The following is a 21,377-nucleotide window of genomic DNA, read 5'->3' on the forward strand; positions in this document are numbered from 1 at the left end:
GGGAGACTGCAATCAGGATATATTGCATAAAGAAAAAAATCTATTTTCAATAATAAAAAATAAAATAAAAACAACAATAAAAAAGAAACACTGGCATAAATGAACTAACTTAACTTTGTATCTAGTGCTTCCAAATGTCTTATCCATGCATACTTTTTTTTTTAATTTTTTTCTGAGCAACTCACTTTGGAAAAAATAACTTTCTTTAACTCTAATGCTGCAGCAATGTCTAAGGAAGAAGCAGGCCTGACTTACTGTAGCCCGTTAAGAGGTTTAGAAGGAAATGAGATCATCGTATTTTAATTTAAAATTATAATAAAGTTTTGTTTATTACAGGGTAGTCTTTAACTGCATCCCATCAATAGCATGTAGATTTGTGCCATCGGAAAGTGAGCTTTAGCTGAAGGGAACATAAAGTGGGTGCCTTACGTTCTCTGCTCAGCTACCAAACTCGCCGCGTCCCATGGGGCCAGATATACAGTAGAAAGTTTAGACACTGTCGTCTGTGTAAGCGCATATAGTTTCAGTGTGTGTGTGTGTGTGTGTGTGTGTGTGTGTGCGCGCGCGCACGCGCTCGTGAGTGTGTGTTTCTAGCACTCCAATACTAAGTTTGAAAGGAACAAAACTGGGGAGTAGAACTTCCTGACTCACGCAAAGCAGAGTGTTCTGTACAAAACAGTCATTAAAATTGACCTCTTATTTTGACAGATTCGAAAGCGCACAGCCTGAGTGTTCGGAATGAGGAGGAGAATACCTTTGTTATGGAACAGCTTCTGTACTTCAATTATATTGCCTCATGGGTCATGTTAGGAATAACCTATGAAAGTAAGTCATAACTGCAGGTTGCTCGGTTAGCACTTCATCATAACCTATTTATCAAATTACAAAATACAGTCCTGGGGCTGGAGAGATGGCTCAGCAAGTTAAGAGCACCAGCTCCTCTTCCAGAGGTCCTGAGTTCGATTCCCAGCAACCACATGGTGGCTCACAACCATCGGTAATGGGGCCTGGTGCCCTCTTTTGGTGTATCTGAAGAGAGCAACGGTGGTGTATTCATATACATAAAATAAATAAATAAATCTTTTTTTAAAAAACAAAACAAAATATAGTCTTTTAGAGCACATGTTTAATGGTGAATCAACATGTGTTATATATTTAACCCCGCATGTAATAATACCAGTAAGGTTTCGCTGCCTCTGCTCTGTCACTAAAACAGCCTTACCCTCAATCTTAGATTTATAGAGTAGAGAGTAATTTTGCATCTCCACTCTTCCTTCTGGCAACTCGAGACTAATTAAAAATTACCACATTCCTATCTAAGTCCCCAGTTTGTGTGAGAAGAACAAACACAGCGTTATTTCTATTGATGCTTCCCCTTTGGGTTTATAGCATGATCTTAGGGGATGTGTGTGGCAAGCAACAGAAGAGTAAGATTCATAGTCTGATGGTGGGGTAGGATATTTGAAATTGGGATTAAATGCCATGTTTCCAAAACATCACTGATATGGACAAACCTTAAAATCCTGTGCCTAATGGAGTAAATGAGACCAATTTAGAAGGGAAATCAGAGGTTCTGAAGTTGGTGGAAGTCTTGCTATTAGGGAGGGAAGTCAGTCTGCAGGCATGTCCTGGGGGGTCTGGCATTTCTTCTCTACCCTAGCATTAGTCATGGCTCTTGAGCTCCGGAAAGAGAAAAGTCCAAATGGACACAGTGGTAGACCGAGCTGCAGAGCTGCGTTAGAACAAGGAAGGAAGCATTACAGCCTTTAGAGGAAGAGCAGATTCAGGCCTGGTCCCAGAATGTCATGTGCTCCTGGCTCTCCTTGCCCTCTCTTGTGCATCCCCTAGGGTAGGCACTTTCAGAGCTGTGCTTTCCCAAGAAGCCCTTTTCACCAGAGTTCAGTCAGTGTAGGTAGATGCACAAGATGTGGGACTATGTATAAGAATTTATATATTCTCAAGGTTGACAAGTTTTCTAGGGTACAGCGCTCAGTGCTTGTTCCCCTGGAAAGGATTGCACAGAGGCAGAAGAGGTCAAACTCGGGCATAAATACTTGAATTTTACCCTCTGGGAATGGAATGCATATGACACAAAAACAGAAAGGGATTGTCAGTCATATGGGGAGGGAGAGCAACAGGAATGGCACAGGGGACAGAATGCATGAAGATGGCATCAGGAAGCCATTGCCTTCTAGGCTAACTTACAAACTTAGTGAAATAAATTATATCCTCTTGTGTACTTTGTCATGGTATTATCAGAAACAACTGAAAATGTATTCTCTATAAAAACATCTTCAGATCTAAAGGCTCCCATTACATTGCCCTAACTATATATAACTAACAATTTCTTTTATTAAAATATATGGACATCTGAGGAATGTATAGAAAGTTCTTTTAAGCAAGTGGAGTTTAAATGTAATTCTTACTGATCTAATTTATACCTAGGAATCACTATTTTTAGTTATTCCAAAGTATGTCTAGAATATGCAAAGAGTTTGGAGTCTTAAAGCCTTCTTTATTTTTATTTTTTTATTTTTTATTTTTGAGACAGAGTCTCAGTGTAACTCTGGCTGTTCTCTGCATTAAAATGAAATATATTAAAAACCTTTCACTTTTGAGTATGCACAATTGTATCCAGAGGAAATAATTTATTAATTTTATAAGAAATGGAAAAAATTTTAAATGTTATGGTCATTTATGTTACAGTTAAAAAGTATATGTAAGAATGAAGAATGGATATTTGATGAAGAGTAACAGGCTACTAAAGAGTGGAATTACAGTTAAATTTTTCACATTTATAATTTATATTTTCAAGTTTAAAAAGAACACAGTTTACTGTTACATTATAAGACACTTTTTAAACATATAGTTAATCAGACAACCATTTAGATGGTATGGAAAGGAGAAAATAAGTCAGTGATTTGAAATACTAAAATCGAAACTGAAATTTTGATTTAATCTCTTAAGTATAGAACAATGTGTTTCTTTACTAGACAATTCTTTGATGTGGTTTGATAAAACTGCATTGTCCTACACACACTGGAGAACGGGAAGACCAACTGTGAAAAATGGCAAATTTTTGGCTGGTCTAAGTACTGATGGCTTCTGGGATATTCAGTCCTTCAATGTTATCGAAGAAACACTTCGTTTTTACCAGCACAGTATTTCTGCTTGTAAAATTGAAATGGGTAAGAGTCTTAGTCACCCTTGTGTTGCTGTGATAAAATACCCTGTATTGTGGGGCTTCCGTGGAACCCGGCTGCGGTTTTAATTAACACACGGGGACTTCTCTATAGTTGTATGCCTTTTGCTAGAGCGGTCTCTCTGCTAGCCCGTCTATACTTATCCTAAGGTCTCCACCACCCCATCTCCGCACCAGGTTCAAGCTGCCTGCTTAAAGCTCCATTCTGTCTCTGTTCGGCTCCTTCCCAAATCTCCCTTCACCTCCCTGAGTCTCTTGCATCCTTCTCTGACCGGAAGTCCCACCGCTGAACTTCCTGCGCCAGCTCTGAGCAGTCAGTTCTTTATTACACAAAAAGCCACATTCCAGCTTGAAGCGATTGGCAGCAAGACAACAGCTGATCCTTGTCTTAAGTCAAGGAGAGCTACCTGACCTTCATCTTTTGGGCAGGTGAAAAAGGACAAGCATTTACAAATAGAAACCCGGTGATGGACCATAGAAATTACAAATTTCAAAATCCTGCCAGCACTTAGCTCTCTGTCAGTACAATAATCAACAACTGAACATGTGGGGGAGACACCTTTATACAGTATAAGGGAAGGTCACCCCAACAGCACTGACAAAAACAACTTAAGAGAGAAAGGATTTATTTGGGGTTATAGTTATAGGGGATATGGTCAATCATGGTGGGGAACACATGACAGCAGGCAGGAGTGGGGCATGATGGCAGGAGCAGAAGGCTGTCACATAGCCACATACTCTACAGAAGTACAGAAGTACAGAAGGACTATGTAGCCTCAAACCCACCCCAGTGACCCACTTTTTCCAAGGAGGCTCTGCCTGAAGGTTCCACAACTTCTCCAACAGTGTTATCAGCTCAGCCCAGCAGGGACATTTCATATTCAAACCATAGCCGTAAATATGAGACTGTGTGGTGTCATTCCAGAAAAGGAGGGTGTAAGACCATTAGTTCCGCTAGGGACATGCATGTAACAGCATGTATGTCTGCAGAGCTTGCTCTTCATTAGTCCCACATGTGGAACGGCAGAAGATACAAAGAAACCAAAATAAATAAATAAATAATAAATAAAACCCTGACCTTTGCAATCCTGGTCTCAGACCCCAGGGAAGCATTGCTGGTGAGACAGTGTGTGTTAACTTTTTATCCTTTGGAGGCAAGCCTTAGGTTATTTGGTAAACAGAGCTCTGTGAGCATTAGGAGGTAGCACTTCATAATTGAATCTTGAAAGAGGGATAGAACTTTTATAACAAAGTATGTGTGGATAGAATTTTTACATTCCAGACAAAATGCATGTCTTATAGTCTTGTCTAATCCTTAAACAAACCTATTTTGAAGTGTAAGTTATGTAAAATTCATCAGCAGCTTAAAAACTTTATTATGATCAGCCTTCTCTAAGCCCTCTGCTGAGGTGGGGCCCACGGCAGGGCCCACAGACAGTCTCTGCTCCAGGTGCTGCAGTGTAATGTGCGAGAGACCTGCCCCTCCAGTGTTCTCGTCTCGTCAGTCGCTCTGAGTTCTTATAAGCTTTTAAGATGTTAGACACCAGCCTCTCTGCCTAACGTCTAAGCTTCTCCCACCTTTCCCCTTCTTTGTCATTGAACATCTTTTTCTCAACTTGGTTATTTTCTGTATATACAGCTACTTATTGGTAGGTTTGTTTGTTTTCTTCTCACCAAAATGGTTTCTGTCTTTTAATAATACACTTTAATACAATATACATTTTATACTAGATTTAGATTTGCAGGGAAGTTGCAGTTAGAACTGAAAATTCTCACTACCCCACAAACAATTTCCCTGACATCTTTAGTCTGTCATTAGTGTACATTTATCACAACATTGATTGGTACATAAGAATTAGCCAAAGCCTGTGCATTAGTCAGATGACCTTAGATTTGGTTGGCTGGTTGGGGTTGATTGATTGGTTGGTTTTGGTTTTTGAGACAAGGTTTCTTTGTATAGCTCTGGCTGCTCTGGAACTTGCTCCATAGACCAGGCTGGCCTCAAACTCAGATATGCTTCCCAAGTATTGGAATTAAAGGCGTGCGCCACCAAGCCCAGGCTTGTATCCCCATAGTTTTTACTTTGTGTACTTTTCTATTCAGATATTCATTCAGAATACTGCATCAGACTTAGCCACGGTGCCCCCTGTGAGGACATCTCTTATTTTGTGTGACTTGACAGTTTTGAGGTTATCTGGTTGTCTTATTTTTCCCATGATTATGATTTTGAGTTTGGGAGAAGGCGGTTTTTGTTGTTGTTGTTTGGGTTGGTTTTTTGGTTTTTTTTTTTTTTTTTTTTTTTTTTTGGCTTGCTTGTTTGTTTGTTTTTGGTTTTTTGGTTTTTTGAGACAGGGTTTCTCTGTGTAGCCCTAGCTGTCCTGGAACTCAGTCTCTGTAGACCAGGCTGGCCTTGAACTCAGAAATTCTCCTGCCTCTGCCTCCCAAGTGCTGGGACTAAAGGCGTGCGCCACCACTGCCCTGCAAGAAAGAGTCATTTTTGCCATAGCCTGTGAATGGTGAATTCTGTCAGCATCACTGCTGATTTCAGCATTGATCTCTCTGGTCAAGGCTTTGATGTTAATTTCTCAGTGGTAAAGTTCCCTTTGTCTTCTCTCCATGCTATATACTCTCTGTAAAGATGTTATGTGCTCAGCCCTCAGTTACAGGAGGAGAGCGCTATCCTCCATCTTTAGGGTGGGGTAGGGAATCTATATGATTAGTTGGAATCCTGTACAAGATATTTGTCCTCATTTTAAAATTCATTCAGTCTTTTATTTGTACCTTCATTACTGTAGCTTTGTTGCTGTTCAGTTACTGGTTTTATTTTTAGAAGTGTGTGAGTGTGCACACTTGTGTGTGCACAAGCACATGCATATCTAGGAAAGGACAACTTTGTGGAGTTCATTCTCTCCTTCCATGTTTTTTTGTCAAGCAATATTTCTGACCCCCTCCCCAAATGCAGGTAACTGCCTCCTTTTTAGTCAGCTTCACATGTCCAAGTGGTTAATAACTTTGCCATCATGTCAAGCATTTTTTTTTAAGTCAACAAGACAACTATAGTATTTAGGGGACTTTCATATGTGCTGTGAAGACAGGAAACGCAGTGTTGGCATTTGAGCTCTTGTGTTGTTGTTTTTGTGTTTTTGAAGCCCTTTACACTTACCAGCCCTTTTATTTTCGATGTTACAGTTGACTACGAGGACAAACACAATGGCACCCTGCCACAATTCATTCCATATAAGGACGGCGTCTACAGCGTTATTCAGAAGAAGGTGACGTGGTATGAAGCATTGAACGCGTGCTCTCAAAGTGGGGGAGAGTTGGCGAGTGTTCACAACCCAGATGGGAAGCTCTTTCTGGAAGACATTGTGAACCGTGATGGATTCCCTCTCTGGGTTGGGCTCTCAAGTCATGATGTAAGTCCCATTTTGCTTCCAGAAATTTCCCAAAGCTGTAGCTTTGAAAATTGGAGATTTTTGGCATAAGGTACTAACTCAAAATATAATAGTGGGTTAATTCCTACTGGTTTCTTGCCTTTTATAGCATGGAATAAATAAAATTATAGAATGCAACTGATCCAGCCATCTCAGGTTCACAGGGTTAATAACTCAACACTATGTCTTGTAGGCTGTTTGATTTGGAGTTATTTTGTTGTGGATTTAGTGATCAATAATATCCTGTGCTCCATCTGGTCCCTGAAGTTTGTCTGGGAGGACCAGTTAGAAAGCTCCTATAAAGTAAATACCATAGAACCAGAGAATCCTAAATTTCAGCATTAATGGTTCATCTGCCATTTATGCAATAGCTGATAGTTAATGAGTTGTTTAAACTTTACAGTAAAATTAGCTAATAGTGTTTTCTTTCATATTTTAACACAAAAACACATATAACAGGCAAAGAAAATTCTTAATATGGTCAGGACCTAAAGGGTGAGAAGGGCTTGGGTTTGGGAGGGGAGGACACAGGAGGAGTTAGAGAGGAGATTGGCAGGGCGGGAAATGATATAAATACAGTACCCGGTTTTGAAATTCTTTTTAAGAAAGATTAATAATGTGATAACACATTTTTGGTACCGTTATTTGAATTCTGTATCTATTATGTATGTACTTTTAATAATGTTTGCCATGCCAAAATAGTCATCCATTGAGTTCTGTGGGCCTCGTTAAATAATCTTTAGGAAAGAATGGCAAAAAAATTAAAGGAACAAAAGAAGGATAGAGGGAGGGAAGGAAGGAGGGAGGGAGGGAAAGAGAGAGGGGGAAAGAGGGAGGGAAGATAGAGGAAAGGAAGGAGGGAGGGAGGAAAAGAGGAAGGAAGGAGAGAAGCAAGGATTGATGGAGGGAGGGAAGGAAAAAGGAAGGAGGGAGGGAAAGAGAGGGAAGGAGGAATAGAGGGAAGGAGGGAGGGAAGGAAGGAAGAAGAGAAGGAAGGAATGATGGAGGGAGGGGAGAGGGAAAGAGGGAAGGAAGGAAAAAAGGATGGAGGGAGGGAGCAAGGAAAGGAAGGAAGGGAGGGAGGAAGGGAGGAAGGAAGGAAGGAAGGAAGGAAGGAAGGAAGGAAGGAAGGAAGGAAGGAAGGAAGGAAGGAAGAAGGAAGGGTGCTGTAAGTTCATAGTTTCAAGCAAAACTTGAAAGTCGTCTCCTCATGTCTTCCTCCTTAGGGAGAGTCTCCCTTTTTAGCCTCTGCGTATGATGGCCTCTGTAACAGACCCAGACACAAACCACAAAACTATGAAGCCCAAGAAACAGGTTTCCAGGCCAGGATACAGCTCAATAAATGACAGTACTTGCCTAACATGTGAGCCCTAGGTTCAATTCCCAGCACCGGCAATAATAAAAAGAACAGTGTTTAACAGGGTATGGCAATGTTTGAGAACAGTGTTTAAGAACAACTTGAAAATTTCCAGGACAACAATGCCATGTTGGAGTTCTCAATCTTTAATTATGCTAAAGGGGTAAATGGAAGCCATTTGCATGCGTTTCATAAATTTATCTTTCTGTCTCTAAATGGAAAGTCCTGTTTGTGTTCCACCCGAGCACATGCTCCATACTGCTCTATCAGAAGCACACCCCTGACACTGCAGATAGCCCTCTACTTACAGTACTATGAGCAGGTCATCAGCAGTCCCTTTCTACCGTGTGTGCACTCTTCTTACGTTCTTTCTCAACTCGCACATCTGAGCTCAGGGTGTCCACACTGTTCCCAAACAGGGAAGTGAATCGAGTTTTGAATGGTCCGATGGCAGAGCATTTGACTATGTCCCATGGCAGAGCCTACAATCTCCCGGAGACTGTGTTGTCTTATATCCAAAAGGAATTTGGAGACGTGAAAAATGTGTGTCTGTTAAGGATGGTGCTATTTGTTACAAGCCTCCAAAAGGTAAGACTTGACTTGGAAGTACGGCGAATTTACTGAAATATGATATAATGTATGCACATCATTTAATGAACATGTTTATAGATTTAAATAAGGCTTGTCCACAAATTCTATAAAAACACTTCCTGATTTTTTGTGGTGGGTATACAATTGGTATACCATGTCAGGGAATTCGTTCTCAAGGACATTTATCATATCACAAGTTACATTTAATTTAGAATTTGAAGATTTTGTTTGCTTGTTTGTTTGTTTGTTTGTTGGTTGGTTTTTTCAAAACAGGGTTTCTCTGTGTAGCCTTGGTTGTTCTGGAACTCACTCTATAGACCAGGCTGGCCTGGAACTCATAGAGATCTGCCTGCCTCTGCCTCCTTGAGGTATGTGCCACTACCACCTGGCAAACCTGAAGATTCTTGCTTTACATAGAAATGAATCCCAAAGGCTGTGGCATTCCCTAAATGGTATCATCAGCTCCTCACACAGAAGGAAAAGAAATGGTAGAGAAAACTGTTGGAACACATGACATACAATAAAGCACACAGAAACAAAAAACTATCTACATCCAAGAAAATAGGCTTCACAGAATGAGGCATGACAGTTCAAAATGCAAGGCATAGTGTTACTACCATATGACCCAAGTCTACTTCTAGGTATAGCCTGAGAAGAACTAAAAACAGACACTCAAACTGGTATTTGTGCAACCACATTCATAGCAGCATAATTCATAACAGCTAAATGCAGAGAGAATACAGGAATCTTCCAATAAATGAATGGATACGTAGAATGGGGTGTGTGTGTGTGTGTGTGTGTGTGTGTGTGTGTGTGTGTGTGCAAAACATACTCAGGAGAACTACTTAAGCTTAAAAAGGAAGGAAATGCTAACATGAGCCACTATATGGCAAAATAATAATAAAAAGGAAAGTTCTGCATAATTCTCCTTATATGTGGTACCTAGAACTCTCAAGTTCACAGAAACAGGATATCTAATGCTGGTCCATCGGGGTCTAGAGAAGGTGAGGTTAGACAGTTACTGCTGATGGATGCAAGGTTTCAGTTTTGCAATATGGAAAACCTCTATAGATGGGCTGCAGTGTTGGCTGTAGTATGAGTGTGCTTAGAGCCACTGAGGTACACACTAAAACATGGCCAAGATGGTGCTGCGAGTGCTAACACCCACATGTAATCCCAGCACCCAGAGAGTGAATGCTGAGCCAGTCAGGGCTGCATAGTGTGTTCCAGAGCGGCCTTAACCTACAGAAGCAAAACCCTGTTTCAAATCAAAACAGAAAAACAAACAGAAAAGGTTATGGTGGTAAAGTGTATATTATATATTTTTTTCTAGTAGTAGCTAAATTCATAGATTGTCTAGCTAGCATACGGAAAGCCTGAGTCCTCTCTGAGCAGCTCTTAATGACATGTGGTGGAACATGCTTGTATATCCAACTTGTGAGTTGGACCCGGGAGGATGAGAAGTTAGTTCAAGGTCATCTTGAACCAGCCTGAGCTGCATGAGACAATGTTTCAAAATCTAGCCCCCCACCCCCCCACCCACCGCACCAAGCAGGAATCCGACAGGGCTGGAATGTAGCTCAGTGTTAGAGTGTTCATATACACTTGGGAGGTCCTGTATTGGATTCCCAGCACCAAACAACAACAAAAAGACTATAATGAACGTATCACAATAAAATAAAAGTAAAAAAAATCCAAGAGTTGGAAACACAACTTCATAAGGGTTGGAAAGGGAAGGGACAACTGCAGACAGTTCTAGATGCCCACAAGGTTCCCAGGGCGAGATGGCTGTGTGTCCCCTGGAGTGCAGTGGTGGCTACAGGTTGAACCCACTTTCACACCTACTGAAGCAGCACACAGCAATATCCCTCCGGCTCATCACCTACTTTCACAAAGTGAGAAAGGCAAGAACTTTCGGGTATCAGCTCCTTCCTCCAGAATCACCATGAGGAATTTAGTGGATGCGTTTGGTCAGCATCAGTTGGGAAACTCACCCACTCCTCCACCTGTTGAACTGACAGGGCCTGGGGCAGGCAAAGCTTAAACAGGTAGCATTGGCTTGGCGAGGCCAAGGCAAACAACTGAAATTTGAAAGGATTGAGCCTGACTGACTTCTAACAGAAGACAGAAGCAGAAGGAACTGATCAACAAAAGGTTCTTGATGGAGGAAATGTCAGAGGCCGGTGTTTTTGATGTTGTTGTGTTGTTTTATTTTGGTTTGGTTTTGTTTTTTTGTTTTTTTTTTCTGGAATCACAGAAGTAACATATAAGAAAACTCCCTCCCACCAGTGATGTACAGAAAGCCCAGGGAGAGTTTTAAGGTTGTATAGAATGCACAACAGAGCCAAAGTCTGGGCTGAGCTCCCACCTGGGACAAGGCCAGAAATTGGACTCCGATGATCTGTACTTAGCTGCCCCACAAGTTTTATGCTCTTGAAAGGAATTAATCATGAGCCTTAAGGGACCCAACCTTCACTTCCTAGGCTTCTAGTCTTACTCAGTGAAAACACAAAACAGGCTGAGTAGAAACCAGAAGAATTTTTAAGAGCTTAAAAAAAGATACCATCTTTCGATTTCGAGAGAATTACAAATTGCCAACTTTTTAACTTGTGGTTGAGACGTTCATGTCAGTCTTTATGTAACTAGGTAAATGTTGGTTTACATTTTCAGACTGGAAGGGAAGCCAGGCCAAGGGAATGGATTTTAATTATTAGTTCAGAATACTTGCAGGCCTACCAAAATCTGCCCATGCTTCTTCCCGTCTGTCTATGTGCTCTAAGCTGGTTGAACACCGTCCTCGAGAGGATGCACCTACCCATCTACCACCGAGGTTTGCAATGGCATCGCAAACATAATTAGAACGTGTATCTGTAGGGCCCAGACTGGGGCTTTCGATGGTGTGTGCTGAGCTACAGGCTGCTTCTCCACACCACAGGTTTCATGTGGGGCCATTTACTGAGGTTTGAGAGAAATGCTGACCTCTCTGTGTGCCTTATTACAGCCATGTCTAACTTTTTTTTCCACAGATAAAGAGCTGGTCTTTCATGCACAATCATCAAAATGTCCAGTGGCAAAGAGGGATGGTCCCCAGTGGGTCCAGTATGGGGGCCACTGTTACGCTTCGGACCAGGTACTGCACAGCTTCTCAGAGGCCAAACAAGTGTGTCAAGAGCTTGGTAAGTTAAAACCCACTTCTTTCCTCGTGGTGAGATAATTTTAACTCTTCACAATGTTTTTTTCCTTAAGGAAATAATGGTGGGGGGCGGGGGTGTGTTTGGGGGGGGGGAGGAATGACCATATCTTGCAAAGTGCTTTAAGAGCACTTCTATTTTATAGTAGCATTACCACCTTGTTGTCCAGTAAACAGTTAAGTATTTTATGCATAAGATCTCAATGGGACTTTGCTATAATCATTTCAAAGGATCGGTGTTGACTAAAGATATTGCTCAGTTGGTAGAGCTGTGCTTGTCTAACACCTGGGTCCATTCCCAGGGCCACAGTACCGAGCTGGTGCTACATCCCTATTGTCCCAATACTCAAGATGTCTCAGAGGCAGGAGAATCAGAAACTCAAGGCCGTCCTTGGCAATGTCATTTCAGGTTAGCCTGGGCTACCTGAGACCAGGTCGTTCCCATAGATAAAGGCTTAAAAATAATAAAAATGAGAGTAAATATCAAAATGAGAGTAAATATATTGAAAGTAAAAATGGAAAGAAGTAAGTAAAAATGCTAAGTGATCTAGTAATATTAAGTATTAATATTAAGTAGAAGCAATAACAAATGAAAAAAATTTAGATATGCTTTCAGATGTTTAGAAAAGGTGGGTCAAGAGGCAAAATATAACTGACTCTGTAGTCCACTTAGTTTTTAATATTAAGCTGACACTGAATGGGGTAATTAAACAACTGACCGTGAGTTGTCCATCCATTCTGGATAGGATTGCTCACATCCTAAAAACCTCAATAAGGGGCAAGACGTTAGGCTTCAGATGTAGCCATTTCAGAAAAAAGCCCCAGTGATTGACTACCTTGCCTTCAGTGAGAATGTAAAATGACTTCTAAGAAAGCCACCTAAGCTATCTCAAAAGTCAGAGCTATTTTGTGTCTTCCCTAGGTAGCTATGCAGCCCAGCAGTTGGCATTTCACTCATTTATTTTGCTAACTGTATGGCAGTTGGCTACTTAGAAAGCATTTTAAACTTAAGTGCATAACAGGAATTATGTGTGAGAACCTTGGTGTGGTGTCCGTGTTTACACATGATAAGAACTATTATAAAATATGCCCATGTGTTTACATGTCTTGTCTGAGAGAGACGATAAGAACCACTGTTGTAGATGTAGCGTGTGAGCCGTTGAGGCGGACGGCCTTGGTTCATGCTCTCACAGGCTCTCCCTAAGCGATGCTGTAGAAAGCCCAGGGTCGTTTCTCTTCTTAGACAAACACAAACAGTGCCCGGGAGTCAGGACATGTGGGAGCATCGTAGGAATGAATAAGGTGGCATAAAGTTTGCACAGCGCTTTGAAGATGGTGAACTCAAAACCACTCTTTCAAAGGTTTTGATCCCCTTCTTAAATTCTCTAGTTGGCTGCCTCTGTAAGCCGGAAGCAATCACTGCATCTTCTTGACTCTCTATAAGAGGTGATGATGCCTCTGGCATTATCTCCTAGGTTGCATAATATTAAACATATTCAATACAAGGCAAAGCCTTTCTTTCCTCTTAGGATGGATTTCCCAGCTACTTATTATTTATTCCTGTTCTATCTGATGTTATTTATAACACGTGTTTAGGAAACATATTAACTCATTCAATCCTCTATCACTTTGTGGAACTCGGGCTGATTATGAGCATCCACATTTTGGATGACATACCATGGAAGGAGGGCAGGTGCTTCCTCAGGTCTCAAGCCAGGCTTCTTTAGATTCTATTTTGAACAGAAACAAATTCAAATCTAAGTTATACAGAAATGCGGTTTTTGAGGCAAGTCCTAGAAATACTTAGATGGCATTTTAGTCATGCGGTCACAAACCCCAGTTGTCACAGTCAGCCGCTCAAACACAAAGGCCTTACTGATTTGACACTTCCCGGACAAAACAAAACAAAACAAGACAAAAAAAAACCCTGCCAGATACATGTTTCTAAATTTTGAAACTTCTTTATGCAAATTTTCAATTTAAAAATATTTCTAACTTTTTTGAAACTTTATTTGTGGAAACACTTTTAATTTTTTTAAAGATTTATTTATTTACTTCATGTTATTTCATGTATGTGAGTACACTGTCGCTGTCCTCAGACACACCAGAAGAGGGCATCAGTTCCCATTACAGATGGTTGTGAGCCACCTTGTGGTTGCTGGGAATTGAACTGAGGACCTCTGGAAGAGCAGTCAGTGCTCTTAACTGCTAAGCCATCTCTCCAGCCCGGCACTTTTAATTATTAACACAAATGCCAGAAGTTTAAAGATACTCTCTGACTGAAGCTTGAATTTCCCAAATGGTCTTGTTCACAACAGATACTGGTTTGGTTTTGGTTTGGTTTGTTTTTGGTTTTGTTTTTTTCCAAACGTTCCAGTTCAGAATCAATCACTTGGAGTTACATTCTTTATATGCTTAACATGGAGGTAATTAGGTATAATTTGTTTTCCTCCAACAGATCATTCGGCAACTGTTGTCACCATAGCAGATGAAAACGAGAATAAGTTTGTGAGCAGACTGATGAGGGAGAACTATAATATTACTATGAGAGTTTGGCTTGGCCTGTCTCAGCATTCACTCGGTAAGTGACGCGTCTGTGAGCTCAGCGTGCAGAGTTCTGAGGTTGGGCGTGGTGGCCCACACCTGTACTCTAACACTCTGAACGGTTTTACCATAGTTCAAAATTAAGTCTTACCAGTGACGGTTTTTTTCAGACATGCTGAGTTAAATCTAAAGAGAATGTATGGAAGAACTTTTCAGTAAAGAACTGACGCAGGGTTTGAAAGATGAAGCTGGAATTGATAAAGATGAGCTACGTACATAATATTTGATAATTTGTTTCACACCTTACGTAGAATCAAGTATTAAATAAAATAAATGTCAACTCTAAAATATCAAGTAATTTTCAAAAAAAAATGAGTGGACTCAATACCATCTAAATGGATTGTAGATGGCATTTTCACACTTATCACACTGTGGAAAAACAAAAAGGGGTGGGGGTGGTCCTGAGACCTCTTAACCTGTCCTCCCCCAGTAGCATAGTTTTAATGACACATTTACTTAAGGAATGGAGGGTACGGATCCCTGCAGATGAAGTTATCGCACAATAAATGCACAAGCAAGCATTCTGTACCTTTATCAAAATGCATGTACCACTGTCTAATAGAATGCTCTATAAAGATGAAAATGGGGGAGAGAGAAATGGCTGAGTGGCTAAGGTTCCTCGCTGCTTTTACAGAGGACCCTAGGGTTTTGTTTTGTTTTCTCCTGTACGCACATCAGGTAGCTCACCGCCTGTCTATACCTCCAGCTGCCAGAGGTCTGCATCCATAGACACCTGCGCTGACACAGTACAGAAACATACACCGACACATAATTTAAAGTGATAGCAGTACATCTTTTAAAACTGAAATATTATTTCTCATTGTCCAAGACAGCAGTTACTAGCCACATTGATCAGTTCACCTGTAGGGAGTGCAACTAAAGGCTTAACGGCTTTTGATTATTTTTAGTGCATTTACACTGTACGTGTACATGGTCATTTGTATGTGCATTTATGTGCACATGCATGTGCGGGTTAGAGGTCAGTGTTGGGTAGCTGCCTGAATTTCCTCTCCACCTTATTTATGTGTGCACATGTTCATGTGTATGTACATATATATAGGTCAGAGGTCGGCATCAGATATACTTCTCAGTGGCTCTCTACCTTATTATTGGAGATAGAAGTTCTCATTGACCCCAGAGCTCACTGATTCAGCCAGAGTAGCTGGCGAACAAAGCGCAGGGATCCCCCGCTCTGTACCTCACTAGTGCTGGGTTCACAGGCATGGTCCATGTGCCCAGGTAGTTTACATGGGTTTACAGGGGATCAGATTCATACCCTGGTGCAAGCACTGTACTGAGTGAGCCATCTCTACAGCCTGTGAGGTTTGGGTTTTTAAATAATAACATCATATAAAAACAGTGGTTCTCAACCTTCCTAATGCTGCAACCCTTTAATACAGTTCCTCATATTGTGGTGATCCCCAACCATAAAATTATCTTGTGACTCAAATTTTACTACTGTTATGAGTCATAATGTAAATACCTGATATGCAGATAGTTGATATTCAGCCCCTCAAAGCAGTTATGACTCTCGGGTTGATAACCACTAATAAATATAAAATAACAACCTTCTAAGAAAATGGGTTATCTGAGCCTCATGAGTTGTTGTTGTTGTTGTTGTTGTTTTGGTTTGGGTTTTTTTAGCACTGTGATTAGTAGCAATAATATAACTGTACTTATCATTTGTCTTCAGATCAGTCTTGGAGTTGGCTGGATGGATTAGATGTGACATTTGTCAAATGGGAAAATAAAACTAAGGATGCTGATGGGAAATGTAGCATTTTAATAGCTTCAAATGAAACCTGGAGAAAAGTCCATTGCTCACGTGGCTATGCGAGAGCTGTCTGCAAAATTCCTCTGAGTAAGTAGGCAACCTGTCCTTACAGGAATCCGTTCAAGAAGTAAATGTAGGGATGATCCTGAAGCTCAGTGGGAGAGCCCTTGTGGAGGGAGCATGAGGCCCTAGGTTCAACCAGCACTTCCAGTAAATAGATAGCACATCTCTGTACTTGGTTTTTACCCACATGACCTTACGTATTTATAAAGCATATCTCAAATCTTCGATAAATCAGAGATTTTAAAAAAAATGATAAATAAATAATATGTCTAGAATTCCCAAATGAAACTGTTAAGCAGCCAAGTTCTGTATAAAGCTCTTCTAACTAAATAAATAAATATATAAATTCTGTATAAAGCTCTTCTAACTAAATAAATATATAAATTCTGTATAAAGCTCTTCTAACTAAATAAATAAATATATAAATTCTGTATAAAGCTCTTCTAACTAAATAAATAAATATATAAATTCTGTATAAAGCTCTTCTAACTAAATAAATAAATATATAAATTCTGTATAAAGCTCTTCTAACTAAATAAATAAATATATAAATTCTGTATAAAGCTCTTCTGACTAACAATGGGAGCTGCCAGAGAATGGGGGAAGACATTGCTTTGAGGATAGCCTCCCGGTGTGTTTTATTTTCCGGTTTCCCTATGTAGAAGTGTGAAGGTCTATTTCCTGTGGTTGCTTAGAGAAGCAACTTGTGGACAGAAGACTGTCCTTCGGCTTGAGCAGAAGGACAGATCTCCCCTGATGTTGGGGAAGGCATGGCCACGGGCAGGCAGAGCAGCAGGAGCAGGAAGTTGCCTGGTCACATTTCCATCCACACACAGAAAACAGAGAGCAGGAGGAAATGGACTAAGGCCACGCCCTCCAAGCCTCCCCAAGGCGTAGCTCCTCCAGCAAGGCCCCGCCTATTAAAGGTTACTTAACTCCCCCCAAAGGGGCTCAGACTGAGACAGTGTGTCCAAATCCTCGAGCCTTTAGGGGAAGCGTCTCATTCAAACCAGCACAGCTAGCTTGCTGCCTTTCTCTCAGGTCCTATAAAACTTTAATAGTGAAATTTGTTTTGTTTTTGATTTTTCGTTTGGGTGAAGAGGGGTTGAGGCAGGTTGCCCTGTCTGTCCTGGAACCACCACTATGTAGACCAGGCTTGCCCTGAACTCAGAGATTTGCCTGCCTCTGCCTCCCAAAGACTGGGATTAAAGGCACGTGCCACTCACTACACCTGGCTATAAAGAATTTTAAAACCACCTAAAACTAGATCTAACTATTTTAAATGTTCTTGGTATCCGTGTGAAATTGCAGTATGAACTTTAGTTTTGTCATGAACTGATATGTAAAACAACTGTAAAAGTGGTACTGAGCTTCGTTTACAGAGAAAGGCTGTAAACCTTTCACATTAACATTTGAAAACAGCTAACGTTTAAGTTTTCCATTTTTGGTATATAAATATTACAGATAAAGCTCCAATTGCAGTACATGGTTTCCATCTATGCATGCATTGTCTTGCTCCATCCTGTTTCCCCGTGCAGAAATGCATCTGAACGATGCAGATCAGCTACAAGTTACCAAACTTTCCAGTTGAGGGAGGAGATGGATTAGTGACAAACAGGTCACGTTTTTCTTTGAAGAGAAGGAAACAACAAGTAGTTAGAAGCTCTGCGTGGTAAAAACCACGTGGTGGTTTTTATATATGTGCTAGGAGAGGGTCTAGTAGTGGAGATGCTGAGGCTAAGGTTTTAAAGTCAGCACAGCCACCTCAGAGACAGGCATAGCAGAGAGGAGCCAGGTGGAGAGACTCCAATGACAAAAGGAGCCACTGAAGCTCAAAGAACTGGATGCTAGACAGGCAGAGCCCTTAGTAGGGCTGCAAACAATGGTCCAGGAGTCCTGGCTCTTTTCCGAATGGAGTGGAAAGCAACTTGTGCATTTGGAGGACAGTAATCAGCACTGGTGTGGTTAAAATTACAGGAAAATTGCAGTTCTGGTTTTGGCCATTTTGAGTTAGCAATAATGGAAATCCATTATGGGAGAGTACAGTTTGCAGCTGAATATATGAGAAAGTCAGATAGCCAGCATAGGGGCAGCATTTGAAATCCTGAGCGAGTGGTAAGGATGTAGCTTGGGGGGGGGGGGTGTTTGCCTAACCTGCGCAAAGTCCGGAGGTCCAACCCCATTAGGTAGGGGATGGAAAGTACAATAACATATGTTAGGCTGATCTCCTAACGAAGGTGGTAGAAGGGAAACTCTGTCCTGGCTATGGAACAGTCTGTAATTTGTACAGGGCTTTGTATTTTACACATTGTTTACTGACTAGAATCAGAAACGAGGGTAACTGTTGCGTTTCTCTTTCAATGTTTCACTGTCCTGATTCCAGGCCCGGACTACACAGGCATAGCCATCCTGTTTGCCGTGCTGTGCCTCTTAGGGCTCATCAGCGGGCTGATTTGGTTCCTCTTGCAACGATCCCATTTCCGCTGGACGGGCTTCTCCTCGGTTCGGTATGAACATGGAACCAACGAAGACGAGGTGATGCTCCCTTCTTTCCACGACTAACTTCTTCTGAGAGTTTGTTCATCGGCACTGGATGTTCCGGAAGCGAGATGAGCCACTTAGCACTGTCCCCGCAATCAGTGTTTACTTTGTTTCTAAGTGGCTGGAGAGTTGCTCAGCTTGATGCCCTAACGGCCATGCTAATGAGTCAGTTATCAGAGCAGAGAGACTTAAAGTCAAAATGGATATTCAGGTTGTTCACAGGGGGATAGATTTAGCTAATGTGAATTTTCTCTGTAAAAATGCAGTTGCTAAATAGATACGTACATATTTTATTAGCATTGTAACAGCCTCATAGAAAATTACAACTGTCAGTACAAGTAGGCTCCACATTTACCTTTTATGGGCATCTGACCAAATGCAAAGTTAGTAACTCAGGCAAAAACTCAACTATAAATAAGATCAATGATGCTTCAAAATAGCCTTTTAAGGCACTGGGGGGAAAACATACAAAATAAGGCGTATTTTTTACACAGAAAACAGAGCCTCTTGGAAGATGTTTCTTATACTATTTCAAAGATATGTATACTGGTACTAATTAATTGTTACATTTCTGTTTTTCATTACTTATATTCAGTGAGTTGGTTTTTGTCTTTAACTTAAAGTTAATGTTTCCTAAAGTTGGGAATGTTGCGTTAAGTTGCCTGGGCGTGCTGTATCAGCATGTCTGCGTTTGATGATTTTCTTTTTTACAAGGACCCAATAACAGATGAGACTTCAGCTTTTACAGTTCATGTCTTTCACATAAGAGATCAGCTTTCTGTTGGTGGTGGCTGGAGTTTTTTTGTTTTGTTTTGTTGTTTTTGTTTTGTTTTGTTTTTGGAAACATGGTTTCTTTGTGCATCATAGTCCTGGCTGTCCTGGACTGACTTTGTAGACCAGGCTAGCCTCTAATTCAGAGATCCCCTGCCTCTGCCTTGGGAGTGCTGGGATCAAAGACTGTGCTGGCAGCACCCCAGCAAGCAGGCAGGGTATCACCTTTTGATGAATGTATTATGTTGTTGCCTTTTTACTTGAGCGAAACATAAAAGTGATCTTTGAATAATGTTGTTTGCTACTTCTGTATTTGTAAACAATCACCGTCCCTAAGACAATGAAACTCAGAACTCTGTGATTCCTGTGGAAATATTTAAAACTGAAATGATTAGTGACACATTATTTTGTGGATGTAATTTCCATTTGAACATCTGGAATATATTTTTACTAGTAGTGTCCAATAAATATGGTGACTGTTTTATTCAGTGTTTCATATTTATACTTTAGAGTATTTTTGTACAAGATCCAGATTTATTTTGCTTGAGGTGTTTATGCTATCATAAAGTTGTAAATAATTTTCTAAGACTGTGTTAATGCAATCTGCAGTTTTCCTAAAATATTTTTCTTGAGGCCTCTTTTAAATATCACTAGGAGTTTCTTCAGAGAATTAAATCAATGCCACGAGACCACAGCTGTGACCACGGCTGCTGCCGTGGCTGATGTGAAAGCATCTCTACATTAGGTTTGATTGTATCCCATGTGTAGTATGAAGAGAAAGTGTCCAGCTATTGCGAGTTAAGGTATTTTATTAAGACTTTGTGAGCACTTTTTAAAGAATAAACCTTTGTATGTCTAAATTATTTTAATCTCCTTGGCTCAGTGTTTCTCTTTTGTGTGTGATGTATGTGCGCTCTCTCTCTCTCTCTCAATCTCTCTTCTGTGTGTGTGTGTGTGTGTGTTTAGCACATGCACATGAGTGTGAAAGTGACCCAAGGAGGATATCAAGTGTTTTCCTCTATTGCTGTCTATCTGCTTATCTTGCAAACTGGAAGCTTGCCATTTTGTCTAGGTGAGTTAGCCAGCAAGCTCCACGGAAACACTTGTGTCTGTCCAGAAGTGTTGAGGTCTCAGACATGCAAAGTCTTATATGTCTCTTTACATGAGTGCTTGGGATTTGAACTCTGGTCCTCATGCTTGCACACTGAGCACTCTTACAGAGCCATCCCTCAAACCCTCATTGTGTCTCTTAGCATCTCTCAGCAGGGATCCCATCTGTGTTATATTAATTTTCATTCTTTGTGCTCCTCTTAGAGGATCCAGTGCACTTGCTACTGAGTTCAAAAGCACGTTCCCAGGGATCCATTAGAGGATGTACTTGAAAGCTCTTCTCAACAAGGCCAGAACTGCCCCTAGTGGTTTCTTTCCCCATTTCCCAGTCCAGCGGCCTCAGAAACTTAAGACTATACTACCCATTCCAGCCTTCCCTGACTGACTCAGTTACTGCATAAAGTCTGGTCAAGTTTGTCTCTAAAAGCCAGACCCCTCAAAACACAAGTCAGTGGAGCCAATAAAAGCTCAGAGAGAGTAAATATACGGAAGTGGTCCTAACATTCCCCACTTTCTTCCCCCCTTTCCCCAGCAATCCCCTCTCCCTTCCTCAGACAGTCTCTGGAAATTCTCCCTACTAAATAGTTGCTGGGTTGGCATGGTTTGTTTGTTTTTGTTTGTTTATTTGTTTGTTTTTGTTTTGACTTGGTTTGGGTTTTTCATTTGTTTGTATTAAGACATGATTTCTTAGTGTAGCCTTGGCTGTCCTGAACTCTATAGCCCAAGCTAGCCTCAAGCTC

At 40.9% G+C, this 21,377-nt stretch overlaps 1 protein-coding gene across 2 annotated transcripts in view; it reads left to right on the plus strand.

Moving 5' to 3' along the window:
• Ly75 (lymphocyte antigen 75) overlaps positions 1–21,377 on the plus strand; it is a 127,844-nt gene that overhangs the window by 67,888 nt on the left and 38,579 nt on the right. The window contains exons 28-35 of one of the 2 annotated variants that reach the window (XM_085834883.1): positions 709–825; positions 2,994–3,188; positions 6,392–6,618; positions 8,413–8,581; positions 11,611–11,760; positions 14,233–14,355; positions 16,072–16,239; positions 18,599–19,220. In XM_085834883.1, coding sequence (XP_085691009.1) covers positions 709–825; positions 2,994–3,188; positions 6,392–6,618; positions 8,413–8,581; positions 11,611–11,760; positions 14,233–14,355; positions 16,072–16,239; positions 18,599–18,777 — 1,328 coding nt within the window. In that variant the 3' untranslated portion in view covers positions 18,778–19,220. Of the gene's footprint in view, positions 1–708; positions 826–2,993; positions 3,189–6,391; positions 6,619–8,412; positions 8,582–11,610; positions 11,761–14,232; positions 14,356–16,071; positions 16,240–18,598; positions 19,221–21,377 lie in introns of those variants that run through there. The other variant, XM_085834884.1, reaches the window with a different exon arrangement.

Source organism: Mus caroli, unplaced genomic scaffold (genome assembly GCF_978045245.1).
Source record: "Mus caroli unplaced genomic scaffold, Mus_caroli_1 scaffold_2, whole genome shotgun sequence".
Taxonomy (NCBI): Eukaryota; Metazoa; Chordata; class Mammalia; order Rodentia; family Muridae; genus Mus; species Mus caroli.